Source organism: Mus caroli, unplaced genomic scaffold, assembly GCF_978045245.1.
Source record: "Mus caroli unplaced genomic scaffold, Mus_caroli_1 scaffold_17, whole genome shotgun sequence".
Classification (NCBI taxonomy): Eukaryota; Metazoa; Chordata; class Mammalia; order Rodentia; family Muridae; genus Mus; species Mus caroli.
In genome coordinates this window covers 29784620-29804619 of record NW_028227272.1, presented here as the reverse complement: position 1 = coordinate 29804619, position 20000 = coordinate 29784620, and the positions used below count along the sequence as shown (strand labels likewise).

The 20000-nt window shown below is 47.9% G+C and overlaps 1 protein-coding gene across 2 annotated transcripts; it reads left to right on the top strand.

Moving 5' to 3' along the window:
• The first annotated feature begins 7477 nt into the window (after nucleotides 1–7477).
• Muc20 (mucin 20, cell surface associated) lies at nucleotides 7478–19185 on the top strand. Of its 2 annotated transcripts, none has more exons than XM_021185126.2 (4): nucleotides 7478–7674; nucleotides 9954–11651; nucleotides 14729–14820; nucleotides 18843–19185. In XM_021185126.2, exons 1-4 carry the CDS (start codon nucleotides 7599–7601, stop codon nucleotides 18909–18911), a joined length of 1935 nt encoding a protein of 644 aa, XP_021040785.1. In that variant the 5' UTR covers nucleotides 7478–7598; the 3' UTR covers nucleotides 18912–19185. The 2 variants fall into 2 exon arrangements, with proteins under 2 accessions (XP_021040785.1, XP_029326115.1); XM_029470255.1 differs by lacking the exon at nucleotides 18843–19185 and adding an exon at nucleotides 18687–18759.
• Nucleotides 19186–20000: the final 815 nt, after the last annotated feature.

The following is a 20000-nucleotide window of genomic DNA, read 5'->3' as shown; positions in this document are numbered from 1 at the left end:
TCCTATTAGCCCCCACATTGGCTTGGCCTGGGGAAAACTGAAACCTGGGATTGTTGTAAACACATTTAAAAGTGCACAGAATTAGCCATACAAATTACAAAAATACACTTGGCTGGTAATATTGCTCACTGTGTTGTGATGATTACATGTATATACAATTATGATATATTTATTATAATATAACAATGACTTGAACATAGAGAATTAGGGAGATGGGGGCGTAGCTTAGTTGATGGCGTGTTTGCCAAGCATGTCAAACCCTGTAGTCAATGCTAAGCACCCCAGAAATCAGGTATGGTGGCACCTGCTCATTATCCTAGTACTAGGGAGATGGAGGAGGTCGAAGCAGGTAGATCAGACCTTCAAGGTCATCTCGGCTGTATAGTTAGTTCAAGGCCAGCCTGTGCTATATGAGACCCTGGAATTCTCTGTTGTTGTATAAGACCCTGGCGAGCCTTAACTTACAGGAACAGTGAACAACTCGGAGACAGGAATAGATGCAAAAGCAAGAGGAATTTTATTGATCCAGCATGCTGGGGTTGCCCTGCACATGGAGAGAGAGAAACGACTCCGCACAGCCCATCCAGGGAGCCTTTATACAGTTCTCAAAGCAGCAGCCATTAGGCACAATGTGATTGGCAGAACAGTGTGACTTTTAAACTGATTGATCTACAGGGAGTGAGGTAGGTGGCTAATGGTCAAGGAAAATGTCTGCCAGCTCTGTGGTCGTGGTTGGTCCCTCCTCCCTGTGGTCTGAGGAATGTAATTAGCCCCTCCCTTCCGGAAGGGAGGGGTGCCTAGGTTCTTTATGACCTTTGGCTTCCAGGAGGGGAGGGATCTGGTGGAATTTTTCTGTAACCGAGCTGACCTCTTCATTTTGTTTTCTTTTGTTTTTAAAAAAAGCAGAAAATAAGGACCCCAAGCAATAACAATTAAGTAATTCACCTTCTCCCTCCCCCCTACCCCACCCCCCCAACCCCCGTTCTGCATTGTCCTGGATCTTAGCCACCAGGTCATCTTTTACTCCCCTCTGCCAATGACATTCTTCTAATGCTATGACCACATGGTGTCCCACCCTTCTTACTATAGTTCGGTGACTACAGTCTTGGGTCAGTGGCTCTTTCCTGTTTGCTGGTCTCTGACTGGCTTCTGGCCAGATTGCATCACGGAAGCTCTGGTGGGCCGCCAGCTCCCTGTTGAGAGGCCATCCATGGCTTCCCATTCTGGACAGACTAGATGTGAAAGTACTGGGTCTGGCCTGCCACCACCAAGCTCTGCAGACCTCCAGCTTTATCCCTGCTAATCCCCCTCACCCACTCGTGGGTGCAGCTGAACAGAATCCCCTATTCTCCTCACCCAAGCCTTGATCTGGGCCTTTGCTAATCTGAACCCTTGTTTCTGGGCGACTGATTGCACAAGGATCCCTGTTGGCCCAGAGCCCAGCTCTTGGCTAATGGTTTTGTGTTGGCTTAATTTCTCTAAGGAATTTATTTAGGAACGTAACTCCAATGGGATTAGGGTAAGGCAAATGAAACAGGGATGGAGGGAGGGCCAGCACAAAGATCTACCCTCCAGTCGGCTCTAGCTGTGGCTGCCTAGTTGCTTCACCTGTGGGATCTTCTAAGAGACCTTGGGGAATGTGTCTGAAAGGCATCTATCTGGTAACAGATCAGTGTGCCTGTCTCCTTTCCCATGGGTTACAAGTCGGCCTACAGAGTCCTGGAAATATATATTAAAAACATATGTAATAGAGTGATTAACAACTTTAAGAAGACGGGGCAGGGGGTGGGGGTGGGGGACTGGAATTAATCCAAACCCAAACATCCATCGATAAGAAAATGGCCACAGAAGTTGTGGTTGATAATTACAAAGGAAAACCACCCGCCATCTAAGGATAAAGCATTATTACTATACGTAAGAGCTCTGGTGAACCTCACAGACAGAATGTTAAATGTAAGAAGCCAAATACTGAAAAGTGCACACACAATCCTATCCACATAGTCCTGAATGTGTCCATGGTGGTAGAGAGAGGGAACACACGGGGCCTGTTTATTATCATTCTCTGTGAACTTGGTGACAGAACCTAAGGCCTCTCACACAGGCAAACTCTCTACCACTGAGTTGTAACCTCCAATTCTGTTGTCAACTTTTTCTTCAAGACAGGGTCTTACGAAGTCGCTCAGACAGGCATTTAAGTAGCCCAGACCAATCTTGAATCTGTAATCCTCATATGTTAGCTTCCAAGACGTTTCTGGCACACTGTCTGTGGTCACACAACATGCAGAACTTGTGGGATCCTCTTAGAATCCTGTTAGCTGGCATGAAGAGTTTCTTTTTTAATGTATGTGTGTGCATGCGTGCGTGTGTGTGTGTGTGTGTGTGTGTGTGTGTGTGTGTGTGTGAGAGAGAGAGGGGGGGGGATAGGTGCATGTGCACATGTATGCACATTCATTTAGAGACCAGAGGACAGTCTCAGATGACAGCCTCAGGGACACTGTCTACTTCCTTTGAGACAGGATCTCTCCTAGGCCTGGAGCAAGTCCTGAGGATCCTTCTGTCTTTACCTCCTCAGCTCTGGGATAGCAAGCCCGCACCACCACATTTAACATTTTTTTTTTATGGTTTGGCGGGGATTAGACTCAAGCCCTCACTCAGAGGCAACTGAGTCATCTCTCTAGCCCTACATGAAGTTTGTGTGTGTGTGTGTGTGTGTGTGTGTGTGTGTGTGTGTGTGTGTGTGAAACTATTGTGGGCCAGGCAATATATCCTAATTTATCTGGTTAACACAGAGCCCCTTCAAGGTGCAGGGTTAGCACAATTTACTGCTACTCTGTCTGTGTTCGAGACAGACTGTCCATCCTGTAAGCATAACAAAGCCTGTCGCCGCTTTTCTCATTGCTGCCAAAAACCCCACGCCCGTTGGTAAGTTTGGTATACAAACATTTCAATCCAGCTCTCCCAGGAGCTATTTATACCAAGCACACACATACAAGGGCACCTGAAAATAAAGTTTGTGCCCTCCTCTGGTGATACACAAGCCCCAGCTCCTGGACCCAAGATGGTGAAAGGAGATAAGAAACCCAGAATGAGTCAGCAGTGCAGCTAGGCCCAGCTCCTGTCTAGCACATGGATGACTCTGTATATCCAGGACATATTTTATTTTTGGTTTTTCCAGACAGGGTTTCTCTATATAGCCTTGGCTGTCCTGGAACTCACTCTGTAGACCTGGCTGGCCTCGAACTCAGAAATTCGTCTGTCTCTGCCTCCCAAGTGCTGGGATTAAAGGCGTGTGCCACCACTGCCCAGCTTCCAGGGCATTTTTGCTAAGTCAATTAGGCCTTGTCCCAAGTCAGAGTCACCGCTACCATATATATGTTAGTTTTGTAGGGGACAGAGAATAGGAGGTCTGAGCCTAACCGATGAGGGTGACTCCAGGATCTTTTCTGATGCTCTGGCTGAGAGCCTGCACCCATCCATGGCTCCACGCTGACACCCCACATGGGTCAAGCTGAAGTAATCTCTGTGTCTACTTTCAAAACATATCACTAATCAGAGAGCGTTCCCAGGCCTTTCCTCCCCCATCATCCCTTGTCACGCTAACTCCTGGTCCCTACATTGTTCTCAACAGAGCTGCCAGGGTTCCAGCTGCTTGACTTTCTAGACCCTGAGTTAGGGCCCACCGCCCTCCTCAGAGCTCTCCAGGGACACTTCAAGCTCACTTGCTCATCAAGTTAAAAATCAGAGGGCACCATTGTCCTCTACAAGGTTCCCGATCTAGGCTGACAGGCCCCAGACGGAGGCAGTCGCTTTTGTCTCATGTCCTTGAAACTAAGTTATCTGAACGTAGAAGTCAGAAGAGAGTCAATTGCCGGATTTTGAGGACAGGTAATGGGAAAGTCCTTCTGTTTAGCTCTTACCAAAAAAAAAAAAAAAAAAAAAAAAAAGGACCTGATAGTAACCAGTCAGTAATTCATTGTCTATTTCCTGTTCCCACTTCACCTCACCATGAGAGTAGACTTGAAGTCACCTAGCGCTATTTAGTTTTGCTTTTACTTTTTCTTGCTGTGCTAGGGGTGAGCCCCACCCAGGCTCTGTCCTGGGGGTGAAGTCCACCCATGCCCTCACCTGGGGGTGAACCCCACCCAGGCCCTGTCTTGCTCTTGCCATGCTCTGCACTCTGCTTTGTCAGCTAAGCCCACAGAACGGTTGCTCATTCTGTTTTATAGAATGAAGCCAGACTCTATGAGCGTAGATAAAGCCACTGAAGACATACAACTCTATTGTAACTTATACTTTGATAGAGTAAAGCCTCGGATGCCCACAGAATTCCCGTTACCCTCCCCTGCCATTCTGCTCCCCCCCCCACTCCCATCTCTTATACTCCTGTGATTCCAGCCCCAGCTGTCCTTTGGTATTCCTAACCTGCAGCCATCTTTGGCTGCTTTGTGGGTTCTTCTTTCTTCTACCCTTCTCTACCCCTTTTCTCTACCCTTTTAACCTCCTAACACTAAATAAGAGAGAAAGAAGGATAGAGAGGAAAGGAAAGAGATCCTTGAATAAAGTCAGGGGTGAGAAAGGGGCCAACGTTATCCTCAGATGACTTTTTGCTGATTGGGGCTGCTGAGTTCTTCGGGGCAAGTTTGGTCTTCACTGTCAGGATACCCACTTTCTTCTTGTTTCTTCTTTGTGCACCACTACTTAACAAACTGCAAATGACAGCCTACCATGCCCCTCAGGGCCCTAGCATTTATAGACCCTCTGAAAAGTCCCCAGCATTCCAAAGGTCACACAATTGCAGAAATTATCTGCAGCTGGCAAAATCACGCCCCTGACAGAGCATGAGGCAAATCATAGTCAGCTGCTGTGGACAGTCTGAAGCAGCCCCTTATCCCACACCTGGGATTAAAACAAAACCACATTCTTAAAACATTTCTGAGTTTTTAAAAGGAAATCAAACTTCCAGAATTCTCACTACATAAACCTTTCTGCTTTAAGCTTCTGACATCTCTCTAGATGCTCCTACAACCTCCTCCCTTGTTATTCAGTACCGCAACCTGAACTGCCACGCCCCTCATGCACCCATACACCCACATACCCCAGCTCTTCAATGTCTCTTTCTTTCTCGGTCACTTACAAATTCCTATTCCCTTGTTCATTGCCCACCCAGTCTTCAGGACTTAGCTCCTGAGGGCCGGCCCTGTCTGTTTTCCTCTGTGATGTATGACCTCAAGAGCTGAGACCAATGTCTGACATATAGAAGCATGTGCTTGTTAATGTAGTGAGACTTGTGCTTTGTGCTAACTCGTGGTGAGAGCTGAGCTGGGCTGTGAAGAAATGGTCCAAGGACTTTCCAGTGAAGTTTGTGATGGCCCTCAGGGCTGCTGGCCATCAGCCAGGCTTGGAAATAACCCTGGATAAAGAAGAAACTTGGAGTGGTTTGGTCCTGATGCTGCTTGCATTCGAATGTTAAATGCTGGCTTCTCAAGATGTGGTTGATTCTCACGTATACCAACCAAGTGATGCTATGTGAAACTTCTCCCCAGTATAACTGGTCAATGAGAGGGTGGAGCCTGTGATTGGGCAGTGGAGGGAGAAAGGTGGGGCATGGGGATCGAGTGAGGGGGTTGCAGGGAGAGGAAGAAGAAGAAAGAAGATGGAGGTGGAGGTGGAGGAGGTTGCCATACGAGGAGATGGACCATGACCACTAAGCAGTCAGGAGAAACAGTAAGTGACAAGACACTTTATAGCTAGGGAATAAGTTAGTATAACTCCAAACCTGTCCAATCTAGGCTTACAGTTTGTAAATAAAATACCTGAGTTGTATGTCTTTTATATGGACCAGCTAAGACTATAAATTCATTCCACAGAAACTGGCCCAGATCTTCTTAGGGTTTTTCTGTTTGTTTGTTTGTCTTCATTTTCAAGTGTGTAGGGCTATTGGCCATTTCAGTTGGAAGAGGAAATGCAGTGGGGAATTTCTTGTTGGGGTGAAAAGGGCACCTGAATGCTGGTCCGTAGAGTAAGCTGCCCCTGGAATGAGGAAGCCCCTGGCTCTGCATGGGTGCAGCAGGAGAGGGTGGAGGACTGCCCAGAGACCTGCCCTCTTGCCATATTCCCTCCACCTCCTTAAAGGGTAGATTTCACATGGGGATATGGCTACATGGCATGGTCTCCCAGAATGCAGTGGTCCCTCCTCCTTCCACCTGTTTAGAGTAGAGAGCTGAGTTTGAGTCCAGGAAAGGAAGAGGCTCAGCCTGCGGACTGTGTTCCTTCCACTACTCCCCAAGACCCTCAACTCCAGTGTCAGGTAACTTCACACAGACTCCACGGCCCCTTCTGAAGAGGCTGACACACCCCAAGATGACAGCTCCTCCTCCCAGGAGGGAAAGCCCTTCACCACAGTGCCCACTAAAGTTCTAGATGATACTGTCAGATAGCCAGCAGCTAATCTCAATCTGCTGGGCCAAGAAGCCCTCAGAAGTCTTCCTGACTGAGGTCCAGAGAGGGCAAACTACTGGTCTAAGATCACACAGCTTTTTGCCCACAGTTAAGGACAGAGTCGGAAACAGGACAGAGCATTTGATACAGTTTTACACTTCCTTCCTGTTCTCAGTTTTGTGATTCTGTGACACAGATCCGAGATGTCTTCTCCATCCCAGAGCTGCTTTTCATCCAAAAGCACTTAAAATGCCCACGGAACCTTGTCTGGCCACCGGGTATGGCCCTAAGAGCACTAGGCCTTGGTCCTTGAGGAGTCAGAGTCCTCTTTGTTTTGGGGGAGGCATACAGAAAATACAGCCCATCACATCACTCCTTGCCTTGGGAACTAATCTCCTAAGTGTCCCCAAGTCATCTCCTTCTGCTGGCTCTTGGACTCAGCATCATGCCATCTTCTGCATCCTGAATCCTCAAACCTGACTGGAGACCTGGTCCTGCCTTTGACTTTGCTGCGAAATCCCAGGATTTTGAATATAGAAAGCTATTAGAGGTTAGAGTCCTGCCCCCACACTGGGACACTGTCCCCTTGAGACCTCAGGACCATTCACATCGACTGGTCAAGGCTGAGGGCTCCCACTTATATCTTGAGCTACTGAGATAGATGCATTTTCTCTGAGCACCAGCAATGTATAGGAGACGTTGTGTAAGAACTTTGGTGGTGTCCTGAGTCAGATAGTGTGTCCGTTTTACAGATCAAGAAGTTGGGGCTAAGAAATGTTCTCTTATTTGCCCTTGGTCCCTAGAACTGATAAAATCTAGGCTCAGTAGATAAACTTGGGTCTGCCCATGAAGCTAGGACACCGGGTATGGGTGAGTGGGGTAAACACCATCTCTCTTGTGCCATTCTCAGTGCCAGGGGAGGGTTTCAGAATGGAACTGATCAAATCAGAGAGGCAAGGCATGGGAATCGGGGTGGGGAGTGGGACCATGAACCTGCTGTCAGCCTGCACGTTTGTGGTCACCCGGCTGCCTCCTGGAACCTACCCAGTCGCACCTGGGCAGTCGGCTGCCCCTCCTCCCTGGGTTGAGGAAGCAGGAAAGGGTGGTGAGGAGAGGCAGCAGGCAGGTCCGGCAGGCAGCGGTGGTCAGGGCCAGGCACGATGGGCTCTGTCTGGGGCCTGGCTGTGCCCCTCCTTGTCTTTTGCTGGAAGGTTGGCATCAGTGTGAGCTCTCCAGGTAAGGAACAGGACAGCCCCCCCCCCCCCGGGATCCTCCCTGGTGGAGCTCTGGGTGTCAGTGCTGGCAAAGACAGCTCTTTGTGGGCAAGGGAGACATTTTTGTTAATTGTATTAATGGCCTGAGGAATAGACGAGTGTGCAGGCTGGCAGATGGGTCAGCTTACACATGGTGGCCCTGCGGCCATCACTGTCTGGGAGTCCCTCTTTAGTCATGAGATAGTGGGGTGGAGGGAGGAGGGGCTTGGGAGATGCCAGCTGGTGATCATTTTGCTGTCAACTGAAGAATGTGGCCTAGGGAAGCTAAGGTAGCTCTGCTCCCTCCAACATCGTTACCTAGCCCAGCTGTTCTTTGAAATTTGCCCTTTGAATGAAAAGTTTGTCACAAACTGCTTGGGCAGGGAGATTCTGAGAGAGGCAGGCTTTTCTGAAAGATGGGGGCTAACAGTGATCTGTGACTAACTCGCACTGCGCCAAACCCCTCACACACACTTTAAAATAGATCGTTTTCAGGCTAACTTTAGGTTCATAGTAAAACTGAACAGCGTTCTACTGAGACTTCTGATTTATCCAGTCCCTCCCCCACACAGCCCCTGCTGTTCACGTCCCCATGGCATGGGGACTGCTACAGCAGAGACCACACACTGACATGTCACACCGGGCATCACTTTTTTAAAATTCCATTTTTTAAGTTTATTGACAGAATTTCTAAATAAATAAATATTTATTTGTTATTGACACATTGCCCTGACTGCATGGAACTTGCTATATACACTTTATTTATCAATGTTCCCATTTTCCATTTTTTCTATGTGTGTGTGTGAAAGAGAAATGCTTTTACATATGTGTGGATCCATATGTGTTTGGCTGTGTGTGAGGATGTGTACAATGTGTGTGAAGGCCCGAGGTTGATTTTGGGATCACCCTTGAAGGTTCTCTCACCTTATTCCTTGACCTAGGATCTCTCAATCAAACCCAGAGTTCAGAATTTAGATAAACACAGAGAGGGAGAGAGAGAGAGAGAGAGAGAGAGAGAGAGCGCGCACATGTGTGGAGACCAGATGACAGTTTGAATCTTAAATTTTAACTTCAGGCCACCAAGCTTGGTAGCAAGCAGCAGCTCTACCCACCGGGCAGGTCCAACATTGCCTTTTAAATCCTCACGATAACGTTGAGGAAAGGTGCGCACCTCTAAGACACTGCCACCCACCTAAAAGCAAGGGGACTTCAGCTTAGAGGGAGGAATTTAACCCTGGGGCCAGCACTGCTAGCAGTGTCCAACCATTGGACCACCCCGTCTGTCACACTTTACAGATGAGAAAGTACCAGTGTGGAGCACAGAGACTTGACCTGTGTCACAGAGTTAGTACACAGCAGAACAAGCAACAGAGGCAAGACTCAAACCAGGCTGTATTTCCATACTCTTCTCACGCCCAGTATGGAGGTATGGAAGAGGAAAGCAGCCACGCCCTCTGATCTGGGCTGGGTTCTGTGGACCAGGGGCCTCAAAGAAATAGCGTGGGCTTAGGCATAGATGCCCACATGAAGAAGGCAATCAATAGCTCCTGCAAGCGTGTGTGTGTGTGTGTGTGTGTGTGTGTGTGTGCGTGCGTGCGTGTGCGCCCACTAATTATTTCCTTTACCCATGTGAGCTGGCTCCAACTCCCTGACCGCTTGCTTTCCTAGGACATATTCCACTCAGGCTGGAGGCTCCTCTCCCCGTCCTCCCAGTTATCTCTAAAGATGAAACCATAGGTCATTCTAGACTTTGAAGAACATACTTCTATGGGAATTTGTTTGGGGGGGGGTGGGCAAACCACCCATGGGAGAGTGACAAAGTTTCTTCAGAAAGTTTATCCCTGAGTACCCAGACCACTTCCCCTGCACCATCATCTCTGACCACATCCCCTGCACCATCATTCCTGGATACCCAGACCATTTCTCCTACACCATCATCCCTGGATCCCTGCTCTGCAGTCCTTGGCTCGTGTGGATTCCTGTCTTCTTTGCCTGCCGTCGTCAGTGTATGCTGTGAGGCTGAGCTGTAGACCCGTGGTCAGCTGGGATCCTTTGGGGCAGGCGGTAGTTGTCAGGGCTTCAGAGAGCACTAGTTGGGGTAGTGTGTCTTCAGGGCTGCTGCGAAGGCTTTGACTTCTCTGTGCTGCCTTCATCCTCTAGGTTTATGTAGAAGATGACCCTCCATGCCACCCAATAGCACCCAGAGCATAAACTGTGATGTCAGTCCACTGGCACTCACCAGGTTGTTCTCACCCCACACAGGTCTCGATGTTAGCAGATCAGTTCCTTTGGTGACAACCAACAACATGGAAGTGTCCACCTTCACTCAAAGGGACAGGCCCAGCTCAGAGAAAGCCTTCCAGACCACCAACCTGATTCAGTATGTTCCTCTAGACACGCAAACTCTCAACACTGAAACTGCTTCCAATGCCTTAAGCGCAACCAGTATCAGTTCAGAGGTCAATTCCAGGGACACTCAGACCACCTCTTTTGTAACAAAGACCAGGAAGACACATACTACCACTCCTGCAGCATCATCCCTAGAGACCCAGACCACCTCTCCTAATTTGTCAACCCTAAATATTCAGATTACCTCCCCAACAGCATCGCACCTGGATGCCCAGACCACTTTTCCTGTATCATTATCCCTGAGTACCCAAACCACTTCCCCTACACCATCATTCCTGGATACCCAAACCACTTCCCCTGCACCATCATCTCTGACCACTTCCCCTGCACCATCATCTCTGACCACTTCCCCTGCACCATCATCTCTGACCACTTCCCCTACTCCATCATCTCTGACCACATCCCCTGCACCATCATCCCTGGATACCCAGACCATCTCGCCTATTGAATTGACCATGAAGACCCAAACCATTTCCACTGTAATGGAGACCAGAACTGTTTCAATAAGAATACCTTCCGACTTCATGGTTGTGCACACCATCCCTACAGAGACATTGGCACCAAGCAACAGCCCCAGAACTGGGATGAGCACTGTCCAAACCGGCACAGTGTGGGACCCCATAGAAGCCGTCTTTGACACCCTTTGTACCGATGACAGCTCTGAAGAGGCAAGGAAGATCACAGTTGACCTCCTGACGTTGGCACACACCTCCACGGAAGTGGAGCACCTGTCTTCAGAGAGCAGCTCTTCCTCTGACAGTTCAGCTGGGGTCCTCAGCAGCTCACGAGTCCTGGGACCCGACAGTGCAACTCCAGCCAAGGGTTTGGTTGCCTTCAACATCACTCATATTAAACTCACCACCTGCATCACAGAAATAGAAACAACCATCACCATCTCTGGGGCCCCAGGCGAGAGCCTCAGCCCTACAGAAGTGACGGCAGCCTTGTTCACTTCTGAGATATTAACTTTGCCTCCACCCACTGAGGGAAAACCAATTTTCCCCGAGACCACAAGCTCATCTGGGATCCTGTCAACTGCCAGCACCCCGGTCCTTGCCACCACCCTTGAGGGGACAGTCTCCACTAGTGCAATCACAGAAAGCGAAACAGCAGTGGCCCAGACTCTTACCTCTGTTGGAACTTCGGTTACAGTTAGAAGGAACCAACTGGAAAACACTTCAACACTCTCTATTGAGACACAAAGCCACACTGAGGTCTTGGGCACCATCACAGTCCCCATGGTTGCTGGATCAACAATGGGAGAAGCAGCCTCCTTCGTGAGTTTCACGGCTCTGGACAGCAGCAGTCTCTCAGTGGTGGTTACCACCGAGAGCTCTGCTACCTCAGAGACTTTAACCACAGGCAATACAACCAACAGCTCCTTCCTCACAGAGAGCCGCCCTCCTTTTCCTATCTATTCAACTACAGCTAGCACCAGCAAAACCCCAAACATCACCTTAGCCAAGACCACAGCCTCACCAAAGCCCCCGATGCATCCTACAACATCTGCATCCTCTGCTTGGATTAGGAAAACCACAAAACATGATCCAGGTAAGCAAAACTCCCATGAGAGATTTTTGGAGATTTGGAGTAGCCTTAAGGAGTTGAGTTGAAAGAAGGAACTAAAGGCCAATATTGCACCCTCTCCTTGGCATTTCATGACCTCCTGGTGGGTCGGTAAAAAGCAGCTAAGATGTATATGAGATGTAGTGATGTGTAGGCGATGTTGTGATGTATGTGTGATATCATGATGTGTGTGTGTGTGTGAGATGTAGTGATGATGTATGTCATGATGTGTATGAGATGTAGTGATATATAGGTGATGTGATGTGTGTGAAATGTATAGGTGATGTAGTGATGTATGTGTGATGTCATGACAAATACGTGATAGCATGATGTGTATTGTAGTGATGTATGTGTGATGTAGTGATGTGTATGTGATGAATGTAAAACTGGGTTTTCCAAAAGTGGTTGAGATCTTGGCTGTGCTTTAACCTGAGAGGCCTTGGATCTGCCCCTCTCTGCTGATCTCCTGGCTGGTCGGTAAAAAGCAGCTAGTTTCTTCGCTTTGTGGTAGATGAGCACCATCTTTTCCAGGTCTAACTTCTGTGAAGTTAACTATTGGGCGGCTACTGTGCTTCAGATGAGATCTGTAATGCTATTCAAAAGACTTGACCCTCATGCCTTGGAAGCCTCTAGCCAGCAATGCCCACACAGAAGGAAAGAATGTGCAAACGTGTCCAAATTGCTGCCCGGTAAGCATGTGCAGGGCACACAAGTGGGGCTTGGTGGCCATATTTACTGTGTTCTACACCATAAAGAGTGATTTTAGACAAACCAACAAAACAACATTCAGGGAGTTTAAACCTTCATTTCTGAAACAACAGAAGTGTCTCAAAGAGGCACACTGTCAGCAACTCTCCTGTAAGGGCAGCTTGTGGGCAGCTGGAGCGTCCGCCTCTACTGCTTATCTTCTCCTTATGGTTCATTCCTGAGTATCTTTGCCTTGTTCTACTTTTTTGGGCAAGGGAAATAAAAATGTTAATCATGAGTTGAGGATATAGCTCAGTGATGGAGTGCCTGACACTGTTCGTGTGCCTGGGCCCTTACATTTGACTTCATGCCCTGAAAATCTGTCCCTGTCATCTCTAATTCTCTGTGTCACCTCCATCCTCTCTGTCTCTGTCATCTCTGCCTCTGTCATCTCTGTCCTGTCAGCTTTCTCTCTGCCATCTCTGTCGCTGTCATCTCTGTTTTCGTCATTTCTGTCCTGTCATCTCTATCTCTCTGTGACAGCTCTGCCATCTCTGACTCTGTCATCTATGTCTCCATCATCTCACTCAATCTTGATCTCTCTATCTCTGTTACCTCTGCCTTTATCATCTCTGCCTCTGTTTCTATGTCCATCTCTACCTGTGTCATCTTTATTTGGTCTCTGTCTCTGTTATCCCTTTCATCTCTGTCAACTCTATCTGTATCTATGCTACACCCTCAGCCATGGTATCTCTGGCCTGCAAACCAGCACTCAGGCAGAGCAGAAGCAGACTGTGAATTTGAAGCCAGCTTGATCTATGTAGTAAGACCCTATCAAAAACAGAAATTAAAACAAAAGAAATATTTAATCACATTCATGTTATTGTATATCTTTTTTATTCTAGGCAAGATTAATATAAAAACACTTTGCAGTCGGTAGGCAGAACCCAAAAGTGAATTCACCAGATGTTCTGACTTTCTATCTGGACCAAGAGCAAGTTGGGGAGAAATGATTTATTTTGCTTGTTGGCTTGCTTTCTCCTGACTCACTTGGTTTTCTTTCTTATAGACCCCAGGCCCACCTGCCCAGGGATGGCACTGTCCACAATGGGCTGGGCCATCCTACATCAATTAGTAATCAACAAAGTGCCCCACAGACACGCCCACAGGCCAATCTGATGGAGGCAGTTCCTCTGTGAGGTTCCCTCTTCCTGGATATGTCCAGGCCTGTGTCAAGCTGACAAAAACTACTGCAACACCAGAGGAGGGGGAATGAGTCTCCTCGGCACAAAGGAGAGGAAGCTGATGGGATAGATGCTGTCGTGAGATCAATAAATGTTTAAGAGCTGCAAAAGAAATCTGTGCCCAAGAATGAAGTAGCCACAGACACTCCGCCATTGAGCCACTTGAAAGACTCAGGAGAGAGTCCTGAGCACTCAATTCAAGGAAATTTACTGTACTTAAATTCCAAATCCACAACTTCACAGGCTATTAATTTCCTTGGCTCGGTGACAATCAGGCACAAAAACAGTCAGTGCCAGGTCAGGGAGTCTAGGCAAAGTTCTCTAGAGAAACAAATGACCCCGTGGGCTGCTGGGACTAACTTAGGAATCCCTGGCCTCGGACTGGCTAGCTGTCACAAAAATTAAAAATAAATAAATAAATAAATAAGGGGCTGAAGTGATGGCTCAGTGGTTAAGAGCACTGACTGCTCTTACAAAGGTCCTGAGTTCAAATCCCAGCAACCACATGGTGGATTACAATCATCCATAATGAGATCTGATGCTCTCTTCTGGTGTGTCTGAAGACAGCTACAGTGTACTTAGATATAATAAATCTTTAAAAAAGAAAAACAAAAAAGGTAGCGCTTTCTGGTAGTTGGAAAGGCACAAAGGCTCAGCCAGGAGACCTCGTGACACTACCAACTTACTGCTGGAGGAACAGCATCCAGCTCAGGGTGCCCCTTGGAGGGCCAGCCCCTCCCCAGCATTCTTTCAGGGCAACACTCAGTGGGCCACCCTCTCCAGCACTCTCCGTGCCCAGAGTCCTCTCCAACTAACTCATCCAGGGTCTCCAGGCCTTAAGAACATTCTGGATCCACTTCCAGTTTCCCTTCCTTGCTCTTCTCTTTGGCTTTTTCAAATATGGGGGCACCCTAAGACACTGTGGACTGCACTCACTGGTTATGGGGACACTGCAGTGGGCATAATTACTCTAGGAAGGGAGTCCTCCTTTCTGCTTGCAGTGAGTAAATGTTAGATCCGTGTAGATGCACACACATTTTCTGGTAGGAGTGTAGATACTTGTGGAGAGGGGCCCAAGCTGGAGATGAGTCACTGTGGTTGCATTGCCTCTGGTCTTTTCTCAACCTTTAGGTGAAGATGGAGGCTTCCTCCTTGTACGGCTGACCGTGGTCTCCCCTAAGGACCTCACTGAGCACAACGCCAGAGAGAAGCTGATGAACCAGGTACATGTACACCAGGAGTAAGTGAGGGTCTCTTGGGAACTCCAGGGAGCATCTTCAGGGCATGGGAGGTCAATAACTCCATGAAAGAGCATTAGGGCTGAATGCTCTTGCCTGGCTTTGATCTCGCCAAGCTTCTCAGTTCTTCTGATCTCTTTTCTGCCATGTGAATAAATACATCTCTCTAGCCCCAGATCCAATTTTTCAGGTCTTGGGAGTGCAGGCCTTTTGAAAGAGCCAGTGATATTAATGGGAAAGTAAGCAGAGATTTGGGTTGTAAGAAGCAGGAACCAGGGCATGGTAGTTTACTTGGAAAAGTCAAGGTCTGAGAAATCTACAGGTGGCTCCTCCAGCTTTGGAGTCGGCTGGAGCCAGCAGTGCAAACACAATCATGAGATTTCCTCTGTCCCGCTCAGCTCTGTGCCCTTCATTCTTCATGGACTTTCTCCATACATATGTGTCTTAGTTAGGGTTTTTACTGCTGTGAACAGACACCATGACCAAGGCAACTCTTATAAGTACAACATATAACTGGGGCTGGCTTTCAGGTCCAGAGGTTCAGTCTATTTTCATCAAGGTAGGAGCATGGCAGCATGTCGCGTCCCGGGTTTCGGCACCATTTGTCAAGTCCCTCTTGACCAGCAAGCAAGACGCAACCACAGGTTCTTCTTAAAGCAGTTTACTCAGGCAGCTACTCTTTACAAAATCCCCTTCCAATTCCCCCGAGCCTCTCTGGGTATATCCAGTTTGTTTTTCCCCACTCAAGCCACAACCACACCCCCACCAATCACCACAGGTCACAGCACCTCACCAGGCAGGTTTGCTCAGCCAATCAGGGATTAGGGGCGTGCCATCCACCAAATATGGGCTTGTTTACTGCCTGGAACAGACTTCCATCTGTCTGCTGGCCAGGGAGTCCAGAATGGCTCCCCACAGCAGCATCCAGGCAAGCATGATGCAGTCAGAGCTGAGAGTTCTATATCTTCATCTGAAGGCTGATAACAGACTACTCACTTCCAGGCAGCTAGGATGAGGCTCTTAAAGCCCACACCAAGATTGGCACACCTATTCCAACAAGGCCACACCTACTCCAATAGGGCCACACCTTCTAATAGTGCCACTCCCTGGGCCCAGCATATACAAACCATCACATTATGGAAGACGCTTATCACAGCTCTAGCTACACAAAACCACTTCCCTATCCCATAATTCACATGCCTGGTCTCATTGGTTTGCAACAGCCATGGTCCTAGTTTCATGTCTGTTGCAGGGAGAAAATAACCTAGCAAAAGTCAACTTATGGTAGAAAGGGTTTATTTCTAATGTAGAATTCTATTGCTGTGATGAGACAGCATGATCAAGCCCAATTATAGAAGAAAGAGTTTATTGGAGGCGTACTGTTCCAGAGGGCTAGCATCCATGACCATCATGGCAGGGAGCATGGAAGCAGGAGGCATGAATGGCACTGTGTAGTAGCTGAGAACACTTATCTTGAGACAACATGAGGCAAGGAATTAATAGAGATACCATGCGCTTTGGAAAAGCCAGTTACATAACCCCTCTAACAAGGTCACATTACATCTCTTCATACTTCCCAAACAATTCCACCAACTGAGGACCAAGTATTCAAAATACCTAACTCTAACCCTAACCATTCTCATTCAAACCACCACAGCAGGGAAGTCGAAGCAGCAGGCACTGCAAACAGCTCATTATAGCACATCCACAGCAGAGGAGAAAAAACAAATACAAGCATGCTTATCTTCTTCACTCTTATATAGTCCAGTACCCAAGCCAAGGGAATGGTGCTGCCAATAGTGGGTGAGGCCTTCCCACATTAACTGACTTACTAAGACAACCTTGCACAGACAGGCCAAACTGATTCAGACAATGCCTTGTTGAGACTCTTCCCAGGTGATTCTAGATGGCATCATGTTGACAAGCCTAACATCACAGCCACTGTGATTTACATCTCAAAACACATCATAAATGGGAAAAGACATGAAATAGGGATGCTAGATATAAAACCCCTTGGAGATATGCTCCAGGCAAAGAGGAAGATTGGGGTGTCTTTGAATACCAATCTAGAGAAATTCTTTTATTCCTAGACCATTAGTAAAATTCTGGGGTCAAGGCTCTTGGGGATGCTATGAATGATTGGAAGACTAGACTGGGTCAGTTCAGTATAAATGTCACAGGCCTAGCTCAGTGCTGGTCTCGTGAACCTGTTCTGTGAACAGTGAGGCTAGACCTGGTGTACCACCTAAGATAATGGCTCCTCCACCCTGCTCTGGCAAATGTCTCAGACTTCAGCCAGCACCTTCCATAGTCAGTGAGAGTCACATTAGTTCATGCTCCCTGCCACCTAGTAAAGGAATAGACCCTGACGAGGGGCAGACCAGCAGCTTATGTAAGGGGTACAGTCCTGCTGCCAGAATAGACAGGTGAGGTGGTTGCCCTTACAGAGCGGAAGTTGCTGTTATCCCTGCCGGTAGGATCCCTCGGTGAATGCAAAAGAAGCCTGCCTCTGTCACTCTCTGGTCTTGTCTGGCTCCTTTGATTTTTTTTTCTACTCTCTATAATGTAAATAAATGTCTCTACCCCCACATCTAATTTTTATCTTCACTTTATGTGTATGGACATTTTACCTGCATGTATATCTGTTCACTATGTCTATGAGTGGTGACCGTGGAGACCCACAGCAGGTATCAAACGCTCTGGAACAGGAATTACAGATGATTGTGAGCCACCAGGTGGGTGCTGGGAATCAAACCTGGGTCCTCTGAAGAGCAGCAAGCACTCTTAACCGTCAGGCCACCTCTCCAGCCCCAGATCTAGTTTGTTTTCAGATCTTAAATGTTCAGGTCTTAGAACTGAGAATTACAGTGACAGGCAAAGCTAGGCAAAGCTAGGGCAGGCAAAGCTCTTTGCTTTGCAAACAAGGGGGAGAGAGAACCCCAGATGCACAGAAGCAAAGGAATGGCAGAAGAGCAGCTTTGAAGACATGCTTCCGAGGACACTGTCCTCTTGCCGTGCACTGTCAGTGGATGTCGTGCTTCCTCCATGTGCTGTCACAAGTGGGTTCCCACTGGGACATCGTCTTTGGGCTGCTGGTTGCAGGGCCAAAGCTCTGAGCAGGAGCGTCCAATCAGCCATGCTTGGCTCTTGTACCCACCAATTACTACCTGGGGTTATTAAGAGATTCCAGACTCTCTGGTAACAAGGGAGGCTCACTGACCTTCTTCCTGAGGCTTCCTGTCCATAGAGCATCAACATTTGATGTAGGACAGATGGCAGGTGTCTGTCACAAACATCAAAGTGGCGAGTGCAAATCCTCATGGGAAAGAGAGGCCGCAGTGGAGTGTAGAACTGATATCTCAACTAGCAACTGTTTCAGAGGTCAGAGAGCAACCGTGGAGTTCAGGATCAGGTCAGGCAGCTGAGGTCTAGGAGTGAGGCCTCATGGGATTGATGCTGATTCTATTATTGTTGTTGTTATTGTTATTCTATTTTATTCCTTTACTTTATGAAGTTTGTTAAGTGTACTGATTTCTTTTTCTTTTTTTTTGATTTTTTTTTTAAATTTATTACATGTAAGTACACTGTAGCTGTCCTCAGACATCCCAGAAGAGGGCATCAGACCTCATTACTGATGGTTGTGAGCCATCATGTGGTTGCTGGGATTTGAACTCACGACCTTTGGAAGAGCAGTCGGCGCTCTTAACCGCTGAGCCATCTCTCCAGCCCCAAGTGTACTGATTTCTACTGAGGTCTGGCCAATGGCCCAGGAGTCAGGCAGATCTGAGGTTGGGTTCTATTAGCTGTGTAGGTTTGATTACTTCAGTCCTTACTACCTTTATGTCTTACAGAATGAAGTTCAGAGCACCTGCTGTAAATTTTAAGTGGCCCGGGAGAGGCCCAGGAAGCATTGTGGATGTCCCCGCACTGCCCCTTTCTCATCCTTGCCTTAAAGTGGGCTCCTAGGCAGATAGGCTGGGTACCCCATATGTTATTTTGTTTTCCAGCTCCGCCGTGAACTGCACGCCCGTATGCCACTTGTCCACATGTCCTTACTGAGCATCAGGAGGGGTTGAGGAATGCTAGCTGCAACCAGGCATGGCCTCTGTGCCAGAAGAATGGTGATGCCACCGAGGCCCAGACGCTACCAACAGACCACAGCCACGGTTCTGTGCTATGGACTCCAAAGGTTCTCATGAAGGCCAGCTGGCTCGAGAGCCCTCCCCCATACCTGACCACAAGACCTTGGTCCACTTATGCCTGAGTGTATGTGCAAGGGGAGGGGCTGACCTCTTTTCAGAGATGTCCCTTGCATCCTCTGCCTGGTTATTGTATTTCAGTAAAGGGAGACCTGATCACTCACCTGTGCTCTTCTGTTTTGTACTCAGTGACCCTCAGTGTGACCTCAGAGATTATCTGTAGGGATCCCAGGTGCCTTAGATGTTTTTACTATGTGGGAATTTGGGGAGTGATTTCCTGTTGCCTGATTTGGTTTGACATTTTTACCAAGACTTGCCCTGGAGCCTGTTGAACCTTGAGCAATCTGTATTAGTCAGCTGCCACTAGAGCAAAATGTGAGATCAACAGCTTATAATGAAAAAAAGCTTATTTCTGCTCTGCTCACGCTTGAGATGGTTCTGGGTCAAAATAAGGCAAACCCATTGCTCTGGGCTTCGGGTCAGGTCAAAATAGGGTTATCCATTGTTTTGTGTATCAAGTGACATGTGTATCATGTCAGATGACAGAGGTCGGGTGTGCCAGCCCAGAAAGCAAATAAAAGGAAGAGGAAGGAGCTGAGGTACCCAACCCCCTTCAAGGGCACATCCCCTCAGACTCCATCTCCTAAAGTCCCACCTACTGTGGAACTACCCTAAGGACCAAGCCTTTAATACAAGGACCTTCCAGAGACACAACCAAACCATAGAGAGCTCTCTCAGGGCAAGAACCATTATTTGTTCATCTCAGATCGGTACAGCTGGGGAGAACCTGATCCAAGTGAGGGGGGACCACATAGAACATCAAATTGGTTTAAATGTCAAGTTACAGACTCAAATGGGTTTAAAAGAAAGTCTATAACGTGCAGTTATTCTTGCCGTAGCTCATGCTCGCCTGCCATTATTTTAAAGTTAGATGTAGTTTGTTTTTCTTCTCTCGTAAAAGCATGC